The following is a 21,671-nucleotide window of genomic DNA, read 5'->3' as shown; positions in this document are numbered from 1 at the left end:
GGGTGGGGGGGAAGGTTATCAAGTTTTCTTCCGGCCTGGGAGCTAATATCCAACAGCCCATGGATTCTGAGCCTAATACAATTGGGCCTGAAACTCCAGTTCCTCAAATTCCCTCAGCAAAACTTTGTTATAACCCCCGAAAGGTCTTCAAACGAGGAGCAACTGGCCTTGGAGCAGGAAATCCAGGGACTGGTAGGGAAGACTGTCCTTCAGGAGGTCCCAGGGAGGCGGGGGAGAAAGGCATGGGCTTCTATTCTCCATTATTCCTGAGAAAAAAAACAGATGGGACATACAGGACGATTGTGAATCTGAAAAAACTGAACAAACTGTTGAAGGTGGAAGCCTTCAAAATGGAAACAATAAAATCTTCAGTAAAAATGCTGTTTCCCGGTTGTTTCATGGCCGTCCTGGACTTAAAAGACGCTTATTATCACGTCCCGATACACAAAGACTACTGGAAGTCCCTCAGGGTAGCAGTTCCTATGGGTGGAGTGGTCAAACACTACCAATATACAGCCCTTCCATTCGGCATCGCCATAGCCCCAAGGGTCTTCACCAAAGTTGTTGCAGAGGTGATGGCTCATCTAAGGGAACAGAACACCCTGGTCGTCCCATACCTAGACGACTTCCTGATAATAGGCAGCTCCTTCCTAGACTGAAAATACCATCTAAAATAGGTCATGGATTCCTTGACACGCTTAGGATGGCTTTTGAATCTGGAAAAGTCCAAAACAGAACCATGCCAAATACAGGAATATCTAGGCATCGTGCTGGATTCAAATGGTCAGGAGTGTCGTCTCCTCGAAGGGAAAATTCAAAAAATCTTAGGCCAGATATCACGGGCAAAGTCCCAACCGTCTATGTCCCTTCAGAAAGCCATGTCCCTTCTAGGTTCCCTGACAGCATGCTTTCTGGCCGTCCAATGGGCTCAAATACATACCAGAACCCTTCAGTGGGAAATCCTAGAGGCAGAAAAAGCCCTAAAAGGGCGTTTAGAAGGGCTGTTAAAGCTATCTGCAAAAACCACACTTTCCTTAGAGTGGTGGGAGAACATAGACAATCTAGCCCGGGGGATTCCTTGGACAATCCCAACACCGCAAATCTTGACCACAGATGCAAGTTCCGGGGGCTGGGGGGCTCACCTTAACAACCTGGTAGCTCAGGGGGTCTGGACAGAACGCCTAAAACTAATGTCCTCAAACATGAAGGAGCTCCTAGCAGTAGAGCGGGCACTCCGGGAATTCATGCATGCACTACAAGGACATCACGTGAGGGTCTTTTCAGACAACCGAGTAGTAGTGGAAAACCTGAACCACCAGGGGGGTACATGGTCCCATTCCCTAATGCAGACGACAGAGGTCATCTTTCGCTTAGCCAAGGAGAACTTACAATCTCTATCCGCTCTACACATAAAAGGGATAGAAAATCGCACCGCAGACTTTCTGAGTCGGACACAGCTGAAGCAGGGCGAGTGGGAATTAAGTCAGGCAGTTTTTCGGCAGATTGTACAAAGGTGGGGCTGGCCCTCCATAGATCTGTTCGCCAACAATCAGAACAAAAAATCACGCTCTTTTTGCTCCCTAGATCCCATAGGGAACCCCGTAGACGTGGATGCCTTCATGATCCCATGGAATTACCCTCTAGCTTTCGCTTTTCCTCCGAACGCTCTGATTCCAGCTGTTCTGAGGAAAATCAGAGAAGAGGAAGCGAGGGTAATCTTGATAACCCCCTTTTGGCCAAAGAGGGTATGGTTTCCATGGCTGAGGAGGTTATCAAGGCCGGTGCTATGATAGAGCAGATATGTAGAGCGGCAACCTGGTCTTCCCCCTCTACCTTCTTTAATCACTACCGGGTAAACTTAACCTCTTCTTCGGACCTTACTTTCGGGAGAAGGGTTCTGGAAGCTGTGGTCCCCCCCTAATGAGTCACTTCTCTGTAATTCTCTCCGTGGTGCCGTCATGGGGGAAGGAGAAAGACGTACTTACCAGTAATGGGATTTCTCAGAGCCCATGACGGCACCCGTACATTCCCTCCCGTCACGTGTGGGTGCGCACACTTATTAGTTACTTGTTGTAGCCACGTAGTGTGTCTGATGAGGTCTTAAATTGTAAAATTTCATGTTACTAACCTGGTGGTCCTCTCATGCTCTGTAAACTGATGCGGGACGGAGGCACCGCCCTTTTATCTGTAGGTTTCCAGTCCTTGAAGGGCGGATCCCCTCTCCGTGGTGCCGTCATGGGCTCTGAGAAATCCCGTTACCGGTAGGTAACTACGTCTTTCTTCTTTTCTGTTGGGCTAAATTCACATTCCTCTAGGAGGTCTTCTCAAAAGAGACATCTTGTCTTGGGAATCTGAATCTTTTCTCTCTTCCAGGGAAATCTTCCTCTTAGATCTTGGAGGTGGCTAGGGAAAGAGGCCATGGAGGATTGAACTTCCTGGCGGACTAATTTTGTCTATGAGAGACGGCTGTTCTTCCCTAATCCTTTATGCATATTTTTGGCACAGATTTTTTGTTTAATGAAGATAGGCAGGGTGTACCTGCAATCATCACCTGTGGTGATTATCCACCATCTTTTTAAAATTTTCCAGTCTATTCTTATTACATGCGTTCCGCTATTGAACGCAGACCGGAAGTGACGTAAGGGACCTTATTTCTGCAGCCGTCACCTCCCGGCCTCTAGCTGTTCCTTGCATTCCAGGGTGGAACACAGACTGGAAGTGAAGTCGTCCAGTGTTCCGCATCACTTTCATAATGGAGGCCGGACATGCTGTCTGCGCCGTTTCGGAGGCAGTCCTGAAGGTGGAGGAAATGATCTGGAGAGCTAGAGGAGGCCTCCATACTGGCACCCACCGGACCTTACCTGTAGGCACGGACCCAGTGGGGAGTCTTGAGTCCTAGAGGAGACAGGAGCAGCTATAAAGGGAGGAGCGGAAAAGGGCACTCGGTCCAGCTGCCTGGCTTAAAAGGTATGGTTGGGTGCTTGCTACTGGCACAGAGCACCCCAGGATGACCTCTTGATCCCAATAGGGACAGGAAAAACACTGGAGGGAGGGGCTATTTGACCTCTGTTTCCTGTTCCTATTATGTTATGTGCCCACGATGCAGAAATGCTCCGGATTTTTCCTGAGCGTTTCTGCATCTCCCTGGCAGGAAAAACGCATGTGGATTGTAATGCATTTTTTCCTACCAGGGACATGTGGATGTGAAGTGTTATTCATATGAATTTCTGCATGCGGGTTGACAAGTGCTTTCAGCATCACTTGGAAAGTGCTTGTCAACTTGGTCACACTATAAATCCATGCAAATGGCATGGATTTATATACTGTGACCTTAAAGAATGGTAAAAAATAAAAAAAAAATCTGTACTTACCTTCTGATGGCCCCCGCAGTCTTGCTGGCAGCTCGCGGTACACTACACTGAAGGACCTGCTGTCACATGGACTATCAGTGCAGGCCCTTCAGTCCACCGTGATTTGCCAGCAAGGGAGGACAAGCACACCTGGGGCCATCAGAAGGTAAATATAATATTTATTATATTCTTTGTTTCACAGGTTCTCTGGTACCCGGGTCCAGAGGAGAGTCTCCTGTCCTCCACACCCGGGTACCATCCGCACATTGAAACGCATGGATTCTGCATGTACAGATGCAGAATCCAAGTGATTCAATGCAAGTCAATGGCAACGAAAATAACCCGCAGTGGAAATTTCCACAGCATGTGCACAGCACATGCAGATCATTGGGGAACATGACAGGCCTTCTACCTCACGTTTAAGAGTTTGTCTCTGCGGAAACGCTTAAAAACGCATTGTGGGCACACAGGCTTAAGGTGGGGTGACCTCCTCCCGTGGTGGCGTCATGGGGAGTTATTGGGAAAAAATGGTCAGGAATACCACTGACCATAGTGTATGGGTACATCAAAGGTCATGAAGAGTCTAAAACACCAAATTCAAGATCTTTTAGCCAAATACAATCTCTTGCTTTACACAGTAGGGGCAAACATGTCAGCAATCAAGTCCAATTCCACTCTGAAGAGGCAGCGTCTAAGTTTCCCAAAATGGGCATGCATGGCCTACAAGTCTCCTTTCACCAGCATAGCATAAACCCATGTCATTATGACATCTCAGTGCTATGGTGTGTAATTACTTAGACTAAAGAGAAGCAATAGTGTTGCTGTGGCCTTTGTTACCCATTTTTTTGCACAGGGCGAGTCAGGATCGAGATGAGAAATTGGTCATGGATGTGTTGAAGAGGGGACAGGAAACTAATTTTAGGTAGGTGGGAAAGTCTTGGATGGGTAAGAGGCAGCGAATCAGTCATGGATGGGCAGAATCAGTTGAGAGATTGTCTTGGATGGAAAAATGAGGAGTATCCTAAATTTGTTGGGGGTCTAGAGAAATCCATTTGCTGTGGGCTTTCTAGTCTTGGCTGGGTGGAGGGTAGAGCTCGTCAGACCCGTTTTGGATGACTGATCCACTGTTGGGTTTTTTACCTTTTGGTGTTTGTCTCACAAGAATTCCACAAGTAATGACCCCACAGATTTTTATTTTTTTTTTCCTTTTATTATTTTAATAATAATCTGTTTGTCCAAAAGATGTGCAGTCTACAGAACTATACCAAAAGCTAAAAATCGCAAACCATCGCTTTCATCACAACCGCAAAACCAGGAAATAAAAAATAAAAGAGGGGAATCGTTCTCTGCATATGGTACAAATGATTATACATCACATAGCAAGATGAGCGGGGACAGGGCGCTGACATGGGCAAGAGGGGGGAGAGGAGGAAATACAAAACTATATAAAACCAGCTAGAAACCACTCTTCTGGGTAAGTTGTAATTTGGAAATGTATATATATATATATATATATATATTTTTTTTTGCAAATTTTAAATTTTATTAAAAATAGTTAAAAAAATTAACTTTAAATTCCATGATGAGAGTTGGGCCATCTGCAACCCTGACGACATGATAAAGACATTGCCGATTATAGGAAGGAGCGGGCGACCACCCGACGCTGGCAGGGAGCAGCCTACAGCCCCCCTGAGTGTCCATACCACAGATCTGAACTTTTAACCCATAAAATCATTATTGCTGTAAAAAAAACCCAGATATGTAAATCTCCCACCAAGCAGACTGCAGAATAAGGCAACAAATGCCCCGATGCAAATAAAGAAAAAAAATATATATGATAAACAGGCAGCAGTAATGGGGGCTACATGGTGTGATGGCAGCCATCTTCTCACATAGGGGGGAGCGTCGCTGGATCGTTTAACCTCATCTCCCAGAGATTTCCTTGCAGCAAACATTCATTATTGAGCAAACTAGGATTATAAAGCAGTAATCAGCCGTAGAGGCAATAAGGCCCTGGTGTACAAGGCCACAGATCAGCCACTACTGGAGTAAACCGTGACCTGCGGGGAGGGCATGGGCTACACAGGGTTTATTATATTACACATGATAAATGCACATTTTAACTTTTTTTTTCTGCCCTCAGTTTTGCTGAAGCTGGAAGTGATTATACAAGCTGATCTAAAGCAAATTAAAGCAGAAAAAAATAAAAAAGGAGAAATATCCAGTTTTAACTCTATAAACCGCACATTATAGGTACAAGCTTCTCCTTTACTGTGGGACCAGCAGAAGTGGGTAAAGGCCCAGCAGCATCTCCCATAGAGGGGATTGCCAACCTGCAGCTGCTGCAAACATTAACACCCAAGGCATGGTGGGACTTGTAGTTTTGAAACAGTGCCAATATATAGGCTCTAATTGGAAAATTGCAAGGGAGGGGTTGTCTACAATAGTGGCATGGTCCAACTTGTATATAAACGATATCAGAGTTATCAGAAGCATTTTACAAGCTAGTGTTGAAAGGGCAATACATCTTTGGTGCAGCCAGTTAAAGTGAGGGCCCAAAAAAGAAAACAACCCAATATAGCCCATTGTGGGGAAGGTGGTGTAGAAATGGCAGCTGTATTGGCCTTCTGATTCATGAGGCTGACACAGCTACCATGGGTAAGAGATTGTGAAGGGGCTCTACAAGACCAGCGCCAACAGCTGAATTTAAGGAGCAGAGTGCTGCTGACTGGGGCGCCAAGATTCAGACCCCCTGCCGACCCGATATCCTAAAGCTCAGAACAGTCCGATCCCTTTAAAAGACAAATCTGATATTTCAAAACAGGAGAGAACACATCAAGTATATATTGTAAGATGTTTGACGATTCCCCCAGCCACTTGATAACTTGCGAACAGTAAAGTTGAAAGGGTTAAAAAAAAAAAAAAACAGCACAATACAAGCCATGATATAAAAGGTTAGATGAGGCTCGGCAGAAGTGATGGCGGACGAGTCTCCCGCCATATGACTGATGTACGGCCTAACATGTCCGATGATGCTCCATCCTACAATTCCTCCTCGAATATGTGGATTAAAATCGATGATATTTTCATGATTGTGTTGCAGATGGACGTTGAAGATGTTTAATTCAGGTTTGTCTTTACGAAGTATTTATTTATTTTTTAAAGCCCCCACGTCTCCCCTGTATAGGAAAAGGTAATCAGGGTTCTGCCCAGTCAGGAAAGGGAAACTCATTTTAGCTGAAAAACAAAATTTTTTAGATACCATAATTATAACATGTCGCTTTCTACAAGACCCATCCCATATAATATGCAGAGTTGTAAGGTGATCAGCTGCAGCGGTCACATGGCTACCAGGGGGTGCATATACATTATATTGGCCTACCAGGCCTTCACATTGTTGCTTAGATCTCCTCCCATCCTCTGGGGGGCCACCGACTGATTGCAGCAGTCATTCCATCCTTGATAGAATGTGACCGCTGCAGACAACCAGAGGCTTTCCAGTGCACACCGCTGAGAGCTCAGCTCCTACAGATGTACAGCAGCAGAGCCACAGTTCTTGGTGGAGCTGCTGTAGGACCACCACTGATTTAATACTGAATTAGGCCAGAAGACCCTTATGATGTCAGATCCAGGGGTGTTCCTCACCTGGTCTCTTTGTTACTGGTTTCTTCTATGACTGATTTCTCTTCTGCCTTTTCCTCCACCTTTAGATCCTCCGATGCAGCAGGTTCGCTGTTGTCGTCTTTTCTCGCCTCCGGCGTCTGCTTGGCCTCTTTTTTCGCAGGTTCCTTGTTATCAGACTTGTCGTCCTGCTCTTCATCTGCCTTCGATCTTTTGGGAGAGCTCTGAGGGGGTAAAGTCAGATGTGTTATTCTGCATCATGTCCTGAGCCTGTACTATACCAGATTACAAGGATTTAACCCTTGTCATAAGCCACAGCTTCTTTCTGCAATGTATGAGATGCATTTTAACCCCTCCATGAATGAGCTCTTATAACACACCTCGGCAGCATCCTCTGCTTTCCTCTTGGCAGCAGCCTTTTCGCCTTTCTCCTTGGATTGCTCATCAATCACCAACTTCCCCTCCTCGTCGCTGCTGCCATCATTGCCCTTTTTCTCTCCGTCCCCTTCGGGCTTTTCTTCCTCATCATCCTCCTCCTCCTCTTCCTCGGCGTCAGCTTCTGAGCTTTTCTTTGGTGTCGCCTAATAGAAACAGGAAAAGGTAAGATACAGTGCTGCCCTCCTGTGGAGAATTGCTGCATAACAGCCAACCTTGTCATGTATGGCGACTGTCAGAGGCAGCTGGGAGGCACAATATTTCCTCCTGGAGGGCTTTCAGTGCAGCCTCCGCACCGCTTTACAAGGCTATAACCCCCCACATGTGCAGGTCAATGGTTTTGTACATGACAGGGTCCCTATAAGCCCTTAGCTCCTGAGCAGTTTATACGCCCTGCCAGTCTATACATGGCTGATTGTGTTAAACCCCCACAGACACTGCATTCAATAGCAACTGTGGAATCTAAGCAGTTCGTCTACTGGACAAACTAAAAGTAGAATTGCACATCCCCACCCCCCCCCCCCCCCCAAGAATTTGAGCTCTACCTTCTCTCCATCCTTATCACCACCACGGCCTGCGGCTTTTGACCCCCTCTTCCGGGAAGGCTGGGGAAAAATTAACATGAATGTATGGCATTAATAAAACTTGATAAACACATTTGACCAATTTACGCAAAGCATGTGGGGAAGCAAACCTGAAAATCTGATGCTTGAACGGTGGGATTATGCTCGATTTCCCACAGTCCGTCACTGAAGCCTTTCCTCTTGTTGGCTTTCCCAAACTTCTCCTTGGTCTCTTCGTAGGGAAAGATGTCTTTAGGACCCAGGTGGGCTCTGATTAGAGAAGGCATTCACCATTAATACCTGAAGACAGGGGGGGGCCTCATCGCTGCACCACCCCTTCACCCTCCAATACTCACGTTTCATGAGTCCCATAAAAGAAGACTTGGTACTTATTGGCTGACTTCGCTGTGGGTTCAGGGACTTCGTCAATCTGGAAGGAAATACCAAGTGTTAGTACTAACAATGCTCAGACGTCTAAGAATACAAAAGACGACTAACGCAGCACAGGATCTTGAATATAAAGACATAGTAAGTGGCACAAAGGCCAGCAGAACACAAAGCCAATTGTGAGAGGCACGTGGGCGCATGTCACTGAGGCCACATGTGCTGCTAGCCACCCACAGGGCTACATTTTAATACACAGGAAGGGACGATCTGCTGGCATTACGCCATGCTTCCCCCCCCTTGTTGTACGAGCCCCGGCGTCCTTGCAGGCCCAGCAGGTGACAGGCCGTAGTGCGGAGTCACGCTGGCTGCTGCACAGATCTGCGCGCCACGGCTCCGTCACCAGAGCCGACATTAATAGACTGGCTGCAGTAATCCTGCCGTACGGAGGGGTGCGAGCACATTTATAGATCCACCTAGGCTATAAATACAGGCTCCAGCTACCAGGGCAAAGCAAGGCCACAGACGCCCATCATCCACTTCCTATAACCACGTTCCCCCGCAGGGATTCACACGCTCGCACCATCTGACTGCAGGCAGCGTCGTGCAGCTGTCACCGGGAAGGTGCGGACGGTACTGAGGGGTCCTGCAGTACATGGGGTATGACTGAGTCTTTTATGATGGTCATTGGTTAAATCAAGAGTGACAGGTCCTGGGTGATGCCAGCGAGCCGTCACAGTAACTCACATGAAAATAAATGCCACATTATCACTGGGATGCAATTATGTGGGTAGATCTGCGCTGGGTGTAAACCCAATTGTTATAGTTGTCTGTCACACCCCAGCCTGACTCATTACATACAGTATGACGGCTCGCTCCCGACTATAGCCAGTGTAAAAATGACCGGCAAACAGCAGTGTGTCATGTGGCCATAAACCTCACCCATGTCGCCAGCACATGCCCTACATAAACCGAGGATGGGCTGCCAACAATGCAAAGCGTATGGGGAGAATTGTTGAGCTAGCAAGATCTGTACATACCTTCAGCAATCAGATGGACTGAAGAAAGGTTTCTGTGCTGACTAGTACAAGTAATGTTCCTGTGCAGCAAGGCCTACATGTAAAAGCAGGCGTCCTGAATTGTGCACAGGTAAACCGATAATGGACTCGTGCCATCTCCTGGGTAGTCATAGCCAGTGCCACAAGATGTATATGCAGGTGGTGTACATTTTATAATCTGGTAATATGGCAGCTCGGGCGAGTGCCAACCCCTTCAGCTGCTCTTCGCTACCTGGCAAGCAGCACTAAGCGAGACAAACAGCCCTCGGGCCTGCACTTGATGTGAAGACACCACCGGATGACACCCAGGAGAGCAAAGCTCAAACACTCCACTAAAGACCAAGCAGAACATTTTGAGCAACAACCTCCTGCAAGCCCTTCATAAATTACAGTGTGGGGCACAAATTAAGGCTATGTTCACACATGCTGGGTTTTTTTTTTTTTTTAAGTAAGAAATCTGCAGCAAAACTGATCTCTGGCAGGAAATCAGCTGTGTCAAAAATGCAGGTTTTAATGTGTTTTTTCACTGTCCTTTCTATTTATGCTGGTACATAAAGTTCTGTGGAGAAAAAAAAAAGAAAAAAAAAAAAAGAACTATTTTGCACTGAAGAAACGCTGATGCAAATTTTGCTGTATTTTCATTAAAAAATGCTGAAAAAAAGTGACATGATTTATTTTAGCAAGAACCAACCAAGGCACAAAGTACGCAAAAAAAAAAAAGCAAGGAGTGAACAGAGAATTCTGGTTTCTCAGACTTTGCTGGTACTGCAAATTGCAGCTTGAAATATGAATTTACCCCTTAACGACCTTGGGTTTTTCTGCGTTTTCATTTTTAGCTCCACTTCTTTGCAGAGCCAGAACGCAACAGTACCAAAAATGTGATCTTTTTAATTATTTTATTTTGAATGGGGTTAAAGGGGGGTGATTTAAACTTTTTTTAAATATTTTAAATTTTTTTTTTTTTTTTTTTTTTTTTTTTTACACTTTATGCATGCTTTAATAGTATCCATAGGATTGCTGATTTCTTCTACTGCATACAGGCGTTGAGCAGATCGCCTGTATACAGCAGAAATGCTCATGTGGTATGAGCAGACCACTGGGTGGCGCTCATAGCAATTGAGACATGACAACCATATGGGGCTGCTGCAGACCCTGGGTTGTCATGCCTACCCATTGGTGACCCGCGATCATGTGATGGGTCACCGATGGGCAGGGCCTAGGATGCGCTTCTAGGAAGTGTGAGTTAAATGCCGCTGTCAGATTGACAGCGGCATTTAACATGCTAACAGCCATGGGTGGATCGCGATCCCACTCACAGCGGTAGCAGGCACATGTCAGCTGTAATAATCAGCTAACATGTGCCCGATTCAGTGTGGGCTCACCGCCGAAACCCCCGCTGAACCTGTCTTTCCGACCTGGTGCGCACTATTACTGACCAGGTCAGAAAGGTGTTAAAATTTGCAGCAAAAAAGAATGCTGAAAAACATGTGTGAACATAGTTTAAGTGCCAAGTATGCAAAAAAAAAAAGCTTTCCAAAGGGTCATGCTTTTTACTCTAGGGCGCATGAACGCCCTCAATACACATAGCACATGAACTTAATCAAGCAGCTGAACGCGGAGGGAGAGGACTATGAAGACGACCAAGTGCCGAGTACAAGTGGCAACAAAATTTCTTGCCTTGGCACGTTTAACTCTACAAAGCCAAGACTTAAAAACTGAACAGAGCAGAACTGAAAAAAGGTTCAGCCCGTTCTGTCAGGGGCAGACAGATCAGAGTAGTATCAGCCTAAGGCAACTTGTGAAAAAAGTCTGAGGCCTCGTTAAACATTGCACTCCCAGTCCTCCAGAGTTGGCCCCTAAGCTGGGCACAACACAGAGCTGCCGCTCGGAGAGACCCCCGTGCAGACCCATTATTTCTGCCAAACCTCCGACACTTCAAATTCCCTGACTCCAACTCCACAGCTGCACAACTGAGCTTTTACATAAAGTGCAGCAGATTCATCTCAACTAAAAGCTTAAATCCTTAGATCAGGACCAGGACATTTATAGAATTTTTCATAACTCCAAAATTCTTAAAATTACAGCACATCCTGCATTGTACTTCTGTACCCAATTCATATACACTAAAAAAATAAAAGGAACACTTAAACAGAATATAACTCCAAGTAAATCAAACTTCTGTGAAATCAAACTGTCCACTTAGGAAGCAACACTGATTGACAATCAATTTCACATGCTGTTGTGCAAATGAAATAGACAATAGATGGAAATTATTGGCAATTATCAAGACACCCTCATAAAGGAGTGGTTCTGCAAGTGGAGACCACAGACCACATCTCAGTACCAATGCTTTCTGGCTGATGTTTTGGTCACTTTTGAATGTTGGTTGTGCTTTCACACTCATGGTAGCATGAGATGGACTCTACAACCCACAGAAGTTGCTCAGGTAGTGCAGCTCATCCAGGATGGCACATCAATGCGAGCTGTGGCAAGAAGGTTTGCTGCGTCTGTCAGCATAGTGTCCAGAGGCTGTAGGCGCTACCAGGAGACAGGCCAGTACACCAGGAGACGTGGAGGGGGCCGTAGGAGGGCAACAACCCAGCAGCAGGACCGCTACCTCCGCCTTTGTGCAAGGAGGAACAGGAGGAGCACTGCCAGAGCCCTGCAAAATGACCTCCAGCAGGCCACAAATGTGCACGTGTCTGCACAAACTGTTAGAAACCGACTCCATGAGGGTGGTATGAGGGCCCGATGTCCACAGATGGGGGTTGTGGTCACAGCCCAGCACCGTGCAGGACACTTGGCATTTGCCACAGAACACCAGGATTGGCAAAGTTGCCACTGGCACCCTGTGCTCTTCAGATGAAAGCAGGTTCACACTGAGCACATGTGACAGACGTGACAGAGTCTGGAGACGCCGTGGAGAGCGATCTGCTGCCTGCAACATCCTTATGCATGACTGGTTTGGCAGTGGGTCAATAATGGTGTGGGGTGGCATTTCTTTGGAGGGCTGCACAGCCCTCCATGTGCTCGCCAGAGGTGGCCTGACTGCCATTAGGTACCGAGATGAGATCCTCAGACCCCTTGTGAGACCATATGCTGGTGCGGTTGGCCCTGGGTCCCTCCTAATGCAAGACAAAGCCAGACCTCATGTGGCTGGAGTGTGTCAGCAGTTCCTGCAAGATGAAGGCATTGAAGCTATAGACTGGCCCACCTGTTCCCCAGACCTGAATCCGATTGAGCACATCTGGGACATCATGTCTCGCTCCATCCACCAATGTCACGTTGCACCACAGACTGTCCAGGAGTTGGCGGATGCTTTAGTCCAGGTCTGGGAGGAGATCCCACAGGAGACCATCCGCAACCTCATCAGGAGCATGCCCAGGCGTTGTAGGGAGGTCATACAGGCACGTGGAGGCCACACACACACACACACACAATACTCAGCCTCATCAGGAGCATGCCCAGGCGTTGTAGGGAGGTCATACAGGCACGTGGAGGCCACAGAATACTCAGCCTCATCAGGAGCATGCCCAGGCGTTGGAGGGAGGTCATACAGGCACGTGGAGGCCACACACAATACTGAGACTCATTTTGACTTGTTTTAAAGGACATTACATCAAAGTTGGATCAGCCTGTAGTGTGTTTTTCCACTTTAATTTTGGGGGGAGACTCCAAATCCAGGCCTCCATTGGTTAATAAATTTGATTTCCATTGATGATTTTTGTGTGATTTTGTTGTCAGCACATTCAACTTTGTACAAAAAGTATTCAATGAGAATATTTCATTCATTCAGATCTAGGATGTGTTATTTGAGTGTTTCCTTTATTATTTGAGCAGTGTATTTTAGGAGTCGGTCCATTTTATACCGACTGCACCAAAATTGACAGACTCCACAGCCCTGTCTGCAAGGTCAAAAAAATCCTTGCCTGCTTCTAAGGCTGTGTGCCCACTATGCATTTTTGCTGTGGAATTTCAGCAGCGAAAAAACACTTGGTAATACGTGCCCCATGGTTCCCAACAATAATCCGCTGTGCACATGCGGCGGGAATTTCTGAAGCGGATTATCATTGTGGAAAAATATGCAGCATGTTTATTCATTTTGCGGACACGCAGTGTAATTGTCACCATTGAATCGCTTAATATCTGCATGACTACACGTACACATGCGGATAGTAAGCGATTCACTGTGCAGATGGTACCCAGGTCTGGAGAAGAGGAGACTTAAAAAAAAGAATTGAAAATAAAAAAACATTATACTCACCTTCTGATGGCCACTGGTCTCCTGTATGATGCGTCCAGTCTCTTGTACAGCTTGCGATGGTCTAAAAGGATCTGCCATGATGTCATTTAGTCATGTGACAGCTGACATCAGCAGTTGTGTCACATGACTAAATGACATCATGGCAGGTCCTTTCACACCACCACAAGCTGTACAAGAGACTGGACGCAATGGAGAAAATACTGTGGGCCATCAGAAGGAGAGTTGTTTTTTGTTTTTACTATTTTTAATCTTTTTTTTAACTATTACTTGGTCACACTATATATGCCAGTTGCATGGATTTATATAGTTGATTAAGTTGTCAAGCACTTTCCAAGTGATGCTAAAATCGCTTTGAGGAGCGCTTAACCCACATGCAGAAATGCATGAAAAAACGCTTGACAAACGCTTCTACCTGGCGGGAAAAACGCATGTAAAATCCGCATGCGTTTTTCCTGTCAGGGAGACGTGGAAAAACTCTGCAGCATTTCTGCATCGTCGGCACTTAGGCTAACAAACCAGAATATGAATATTCTTAAACTGCTCCATAGGATGGCAGGTAACCATCACTTGGACCCCATTGATCCTGAGCACATTGCTCTGAAGGGAATAGATGTTGAGAATCAGCGATGGACCCATCAGACAGTTATCCATGGTTCTATAGTCAGATAATTTACAGTGTAGAGAACACATTTAAGAGTTACTCGAGCAGATGTGACATCACTTGCTACACTCGCCTTTAAATGTGCATCTCGCATGTCCTACCAGTGCTGTAGACATGACTGAGGCAAAGAGCAGAGAAGTGGCCGTCCCATATATGATGTTGGAAATGCAATAGAATAAAACCACATGGAGGAAGAGAAGCAGTCCAGGAAAGGGAAGAGTCACCAACTGCTGCACATGATGCAATTGTTGCAGGTTACCTACTCCAGATGCAATGTAGGAGACACTGATGAATGTAGATCCAGCCTCCTGCTGGACCAGTATGGTGATGACACCCCTGTATATTTTAGAGTAGGGCCTTTTATGTGTGATCTGGAAGCAGAGGACCACCAGATTGGCACTAGCCCAAATCCACACAGCAGCATACTACATGAGTATAAGACTGGTGCTTCCCCAGAGCTCAGGCCAGCAGCCAATATATGACAGACCCATAGAGAAAAGTGAATGGTGGCCAGCAGCAGATAATCCAGGATGACTGAGCTCAATCCAAGTTATTCTGACACGCTGCACATACACCATAGGGCACTGTCAGCCTGGCTGCACATTTGGGGGCACTGCTCTGGGATCTGATCCACTGTGCATTCCTAGGACTCCTGTGAGGTCTTTACATACACAAAGCATAACCCCGCCGGGCCAGGAACGTGCCCCCTACCATCACAGGCTGTCAGTAACAGGATTATAGGAGAGGAATAAGCGGCCGATGCACGGATGACCTGACCCACGCCTAAACGCTACAGTCACAGTACTATGCTGCTGCATCAACATGGCCAGCACCGTGAGGACACAGACCAGAAGACCGCCCTCAGATCTCATAATCTTGCCATCACCAGGAAGACCAAACCAGACTGAGTCCAAGCAAAAAAAAAAACAGAAGAAAAAAAAGTCGAGACATGGGAGGAAATAGAAAGCTAAGGAGAAGGAAGCTCAGACCCTGTGTGGTAGCTCTGCTCCCTCTAAGAGCAATACTTGATCATCACTGGGCCAAAACCTGACAAGTGGTCCCTGTCAGGACCAGCCAATACAGGCTTTTAGTAAGGAGGGAAACAAGCATCACCCTAAAGACTACAACCTCTACTAAATGTAAATTTTAACCCCCTCCACTATAATGTACAAAATCTTTGCTCTGAAAATCTAAATGCATATAGGCATAATAGAGTGCAGGCCATCTGATTGTGAACTAAAGGAAAGTTCAATCACCTACAATGCTGATTAACAGTATATACCAGAACCTATAGCTCTATCAGGATGTTGATGAACCACAAAGGTATGTTCGATAGTCCTGGCAGAATGAAGTAGCAACTACATATTAAACAGGGCTGTGGAGTCAGTAAGCCAAACCTCCATCTCAGAGATGGGTACATGAAAATTGAAGAGTAACTCTGAATCCCTCATACATGGCTCATGTTTAAGTGATACACTTATTGTAGTAAAATGATATCAGGCTTTTAATCATTATGATACAATAAAGCTATTTAGATATATTGTGTTCTATTTATTGGAATGCAACTTTGAATTAACGATTGAACTCCTCTAAGTCTTTGAGAGCAAGTGGAAAATTTTGCAATTCCACAATTGCCCCTTTTCCAGCATATCGCTTCAAGATGGAATCAATTTTAGGGGTTCTGCCAGCAATAGCCAAATTCCACCCTTTGCTAATCAGAGTTGCAGCATGTCCCTCTTGCAGACTATCTTATTGCCAGCTGCAGCTTGTGCACAACACAGCGCATGTGATGAATAGGAAAGGTGTGAAGGAGCTTCAACAAGATCTAATAGAAAAGAATCATTTTGCTGTTCTTCTGTAGTAATATCTGTTTGTTCCCCCGTTATGGGAACAGGACTGTGGCCTTCATCTCCAACATACTGAATCTGAAGTGTTCTAGCTGCTGTTCACCTTCGTTAGTCTCGTTCATCAGTTTAGTTGTACTTATGTTTGAAGCATTATCAGTCATAATAGCAAGAACCTGTTCTTTATCCTGCTTTCCTGTTCACTCCAGCAGTTCTGAGATGAGTGCAGGCATTCCTTCCCTGTGTGTTTGTGTGTCCCCCCCCCTCTTATCTGTAGAGGAGCTTCAGTACTTATGTACATAAACTGCAGCAGATTCATCTCAGCTAAAAGTCTAGACCCTTAGATCAGGAATAAGACAGACAATAGGACATTTCATAATTTTCCCAATTATGAAAAAATAATTCCCACAAACTGCATTGAACTACTGTACCCAATATATTATTGGGTCAGAATCTGTCCATTTTATACCAACTCCACAGGCCTGATTAAAAAAGTAAATAAGTATGAGAAGTTACAGAGCAAAGCAGGGAAATTTGGCCACTTACTGCTCATTAGAATTGTATGTACATCCAGAGAAGGTTTTTCCAGAGAAAACTGTTAAGTCTGAAATGGTGGCAGAATGTGGAAAAGTGTACATGGGCATGGCAAACACACTGGGGTACTGGATCACCATCATGAAGGCCACCAGTAACACCTGGCTTGTGAATGTAGTAATGATCCACTCACCTATAAACCTGAAAAAGGCATGCACCAGGGCATGCTGGGATACTCTGTCCCACCACCAGATAAGCGCTTCAGTGCATGAAGCAGGTGGAGATATTTAGGGCAGAGTACACTTGGCAGAGACCTGGGTAAACAGGCGGCCCTACAAGCAGTTCACCATCAATGTAGCCCTAGTGGATTACCCAACATGCACTGCAGCAGCCTGTGACCTCAGAGCACAAGTTAGCAGTTGCCCCTTTAATTCAAGATGATCGCCACGAACAAACTATGACCCTAAAGAACTAATCTTACTCATAACTGGGTCCAGTTAAGTCATTACACCCACAGTCCACTAGTGGATTGAGAAACTACCACTCAGTGTGGATGTCAGGGCATGCTGGGAGTTGTAAACGGGAAAATGAAGAGAACTGAAGGCGAGCCAGGGGACCCTCCCCGATCTGCAACCTGAAACTAAAAATGGACAGCTGGGGACACAGCGTGAGACGAATACACTACAAGTCCCAGGAGATACAACCTGACTACAAGCCCTCATTACTAATGGGTGATAAACTTACAAGGCTATGAAGCAGGAGGTTCACAGGGCTCCTATCTGATGGCCACAGACTACGATATGGACGCTGGACCCAGGTCAACGTATAGGAGAGGAAGCATCCATAGACTAACCAGGCCAGCGAGCGGCATACAGAAAGGGGTGGTATATCCTCTGTACATATACACATCACACCCTCATAGTCATATACTATACACAGACCTGTATACCTACAGTGCAGGTTTCTGTGAGTGCATGAATACTACAGATAGTGAGTACACAATCTATAACTTCATATTATAACAGTACATACACATGACACTATACTGTATATTACAACCCACTAAACATAATATATACACTAGCTATAAACATCCAATACCTCTACAGTGCGTACTCTTCAGATACAAATATACTGCGTATATACACAGTACACATCCTTACACTTCAGCTGCATACAGTCACGTGTTACACCACCATTACACATTATAAACAGATTAGTGCATGTGTAATACACAGTGGATCTACATGGTATACACATGCCTTTCATACACAGTACAAATGCTGCAGCTATACATCCATACGTCACCTCCCACACTAGCTATACACACACACTATTAACAGCTAACATACATGTGCACACATTACAATAAAGGTATAGGTTATACCCTATGGTTAGATACAGCCATTTCCATTATACACAGGTTACACTAGCCACGTGCAGTAGTATACACATCAGCTATATACTATCATACACGTGCACACATTGCACTATAGCCATATCTTCTGACAGGCTGTATAGCTAGATATACTGTCACATCACATACAGGGTACACTACATATACACTATAGCTATATACTAACACTAAAGCCATACACACGCTATATAGTCAAACGCGCTATATACGGACACGCTGTATACGTCACACGCGCTGTATAGCCGCACACGGCCGTCCCCTCCCCCACCCCAGCACTCACCCGGGCCGGCCAGTGCGGGTAGCCCTTCATCTTGGCGAACACCAGGTCCCCACACTTGTACTCCCTCTGTCTGTTGGAGCGGGACATGGCGGGGGTTCAGGCCTCGGCGAAGAGTCAGAGGAAAGAGCGGGAAACGCGGGAGCCACCCAGGGGTGAGGCGGGCCGGAGCTGAGGGCAGGCCGGAGGAGGAGGCGCTGAGGGCGGCTGCGGTGCGCACTGGAGGCCGCTGCGGCCTGGCTGTAGCGCGGGGCGGGCGGGAGTCGGTGTCCGGCGCTGATGGGTCGCTGCCCATCCAGTTGTTTGTGTTTGAATCTCTCCTCTCTGGCGATGATTTGCTCCCTCCTCCGCTCTCCTCCCCTCTCTCTCCTCCTCCCGTCTGAAAATCGACTCCTTACGTCTGGCCCCTTTTTTAAATACTCCGGCATTGGGCGCCCTAACCACGCCCATCCGTGACGTAGGGCGCAGGCGGCCACGGAGAGCGCCGAGGGGATGGATTGTCGCCTTGGAAACAGGAAGGCGGGAAAATGATCAGGTATAATGGCGCTTTCTCCTCATGTGGTGACTGACAGTCATAGTAAGCATTGCTGGTGCTTATAGTTCACCCAGTAACTGTCTTTCCAGCGCCATAATGCTATTTTTTTTTACGTTGTAGGAAAAGTATGACAAGCCAGAAACTAAAGCAAAACAATTCTCCCTTGGGGTAAAATTCACTTTTTTTTTTCAGATCACTGAGGTATTTTTTTCTCACAAAAATATGGCAAAAAAAAAGCGATAAATCCACAGAAAAGAGCCAAAAAATCTACATTGATTCAGACCTAAGAAGGCACAAAAGAATTATAAAAATGCACAAAAATGCTGAAAAAGAACCTACATTCTTCCAAAAAAGGACAAAAAGTTTTTTACTGTTTCCTTTCTTGAGATATAAAATAAAAGCAATTAATTTAGCATTTTTTGCAAAAAAACATTTTTGTGTTTTTCTCAGCTTTTTCTGTTAACATTTTTTGATTTCGCTTCCAACTAATGATATCAGACCACGATATTATGAGGTTGGGGGTTATTTTAGAAGTTTTTTTTTTTTTTTTATCAAAAACTGATCGAAAACTCTCTAAGAGCTCATTCACACGTCAGTTTTTCACATACGAGTGCTAGCCATTATTTTTTCACTGATGGCAAAGCTCCAAATTGTCCCAGATTTACTTATAAAATACCTATAAAATAAGCAATCGAATGGTCGCAGGTTCAAGTCCCCCAAGTAAACAAAAATAGCTACGTTTAGAAAAAAATATATATATAGTGGTGTGAAAAAGTGTTTGCCCCCGTCCTGATTTCTTATTCTATTGCATGTTTGTCGCACCTAAATGTTTCAGATCACAAAATACATTTTAATATTAGACAAAGATAACACAAGGAAACACGAAATGCAGGTTTTTTTTTTAAAGGGAAAAGGAAATCCAAACCTACAGGGCCCTGTGTGAAAAAGAAATTCCCCCACTTAAAATTATTATCTGTGGTCTATCACATCTTTGGGAAGCTGAGTTCACTTTCCCTAGCCACACACAGGCCTGATTACTGCCACACCTGTTCTCAATCAAGAAATCACTTGAATAGGACCTGCCTGACAAAGTGAAGTAAACCAAAAGATCCCCAGACGCTAGACATCATGCTGCGAGCCAAAGAAATTCAGGAACAAATGAGAAAAAAAGTAATTGAGATCTATCAGTCTGGAAAAGGTTATAAAGCCATTTCTAAAGCTTTAGGACTCCAGTGAATCACAGTGAGAGCCATTATACACAAATGGTTAAAACATGGAACAGCGGTGAACCTTCTCATGAGTGGCCGGCTGACCAAAATTACCCCAAGAGTACAGCGAAGACTCATCTAAGAGGTCACAAAAGACCCCACAACAACATCCTGGGACAAAGTCACTGGCAAAGTACTGGAGGTGAGATATATAGCACTGAGGTTGTTAGCGCCAGTAATTAAAAATAGGAAAAAGGTTCCAGCACACGAGTGGGTTAAACAGCCATCTTGGTTGCTAGGGTGATTGAACACCTGTAGAGAGGGAGGAGGTCAGAGGATAACATCCCAGCCAGGAGAACATTTGGGGTGGGGGGTGGGCTGGAGGTGAAAGCTCTGAGTTGTTTGTTTCATACATTCTGGATGTATGGAGATTGCAGGTCTCCTGGTGTGAATCCTTTTGGTAAAGGATGTGGAAGCTGGCTCTAAGCCAGGTGGGCTAACCAGCACTATTGTATGGACTTGTTATTTTATGTTTTACCTTCTGCTGGACAAAGGCTGTATTTACGTTTTCTGGTGACGTGATTTATGAGAATTGCAATAAATCAGCCGCACTTTAAATAGAAACGGTTCCTGTGTCTGCCTTTTTAAGAAGCCGAGTGAGTTGATCCACCACAATCCAAAGAACTGCAGGCCTCACTTGCTTCAGTTAAAGTCAGTGTTCATGACTCCACCATAAGAAATAGACTGGGCAAAAATGGCATGCAATGGCAGAGTTTCAAGACGAAAACCACTGCTGAGCAAAAATAACATAAAGGCTCGTCACAGTTTTGCCAGAAAACATCTTGATGATCGCCAAGACTTTTGGGAGAATACTCTGGGGACTGACGAGATAAAAGTTGATGTCACAGGTTTACGGCAACAGAAGAGCCAGGAGACCACAGCGTCTGAGTTCACATACTCCTGCATTGAATAGAAGCACTTCCTCCTCTTATTAAATGGTGCTGGTTTCTTTCAGCAGTGCAGGAGTTAAACTGCTCAGCTTTGAGTCTCTATAGCTTCCTTCTTGGCAGTTATCAGCTGTGCAGTATCAGCCACTCCCCTCTCTTATATAGTCTCTGCTCTGGCAATCTGAATTGTCCATGTTAAGTCTTGTATTGCCTGGTGAGGAGTGGAGGATTCGGTAGAGGAGTTTAAGGAGAGTTGTTCTGTGAATGTTGCTTATTGTTTAGGCTGTGTGCATAGTCCCTTCCTCTTCTATTTTTGTTTACCTTCCTAATCCCTTCAGTGTTTTCCCTCTGTAGTCTGTGAGTGCATATTTTGTATGTTTGACATTTTTACTTATCCTTTGTGGTAAAGCAACTTGCTCGGCTATACGCGGAGGTAGACAAATAACACTGTCTCTTTAAATTTCGGGTTAGTTTATTAAACGTCATAAACTAACCTGAAGTCCAAACAGAAAACACAGCCCATTCGGCATAAAGGCAAAAAAATTACAAAGTTGCAGCACAGTCCGTAGATCG

General features: G+C 45.4%; 1 protein-coding gene across 1 annotated transcript; it reads right to left on the bottom strand.

The window, feature by feature from the left end:
- Positions 1-4,538: 4,538 nt before the first annotated feature.
- On the bottom strand, positions 4,539-18,812 carry HDGF (heparin binding growth factor). Its single transcript, XM_073639469.1, has 7 exons — positions 18,412-18,812; positions 8,326-8,399; positions 8,101-8,239; positions 7,952-8,011; positions 7,352-7,552; positions 6,996-7,195; positions 4,539-6,587 (listed from the first exon to the last, which is right to left on the bottom strand). The coding sequence occupies exons 1-7, from the start codon at positions 18,496-18,498 to the stop codon at positions 6,584-6,586; spliced, it is 765 nt and encodes a 254-aa protein (XP_073495570.1). The 5' UTR covers positions 18,499-18,812; the 3' UTR covers positions 4,539-6,583.
- Between the last annotated feature and the right edge of the window lie 2,859 nt (positions 18,813-21,671).

This window comes from Phyllobates terribilis, unplaced genomic scaffold (assembly GCF_046119375.1).
Source record: "Phyllobates terribilis strain yellow unplaced genomic scaffold, ASM4611937v1 Scaffold_7__3_contigs__length_470593459, whole genome shotgun sequence".
Classification (NCBI taxonomy): domain Eukaryota; kingdom Metazoa; phylum Chordata; class Amphibia; order Anura; family Dendrobatidae; genus Phyllobates; species Phyllobates terribilis.
This window is presented reverse-complemented; position numbering and strand designations above follow the sequence as displayed.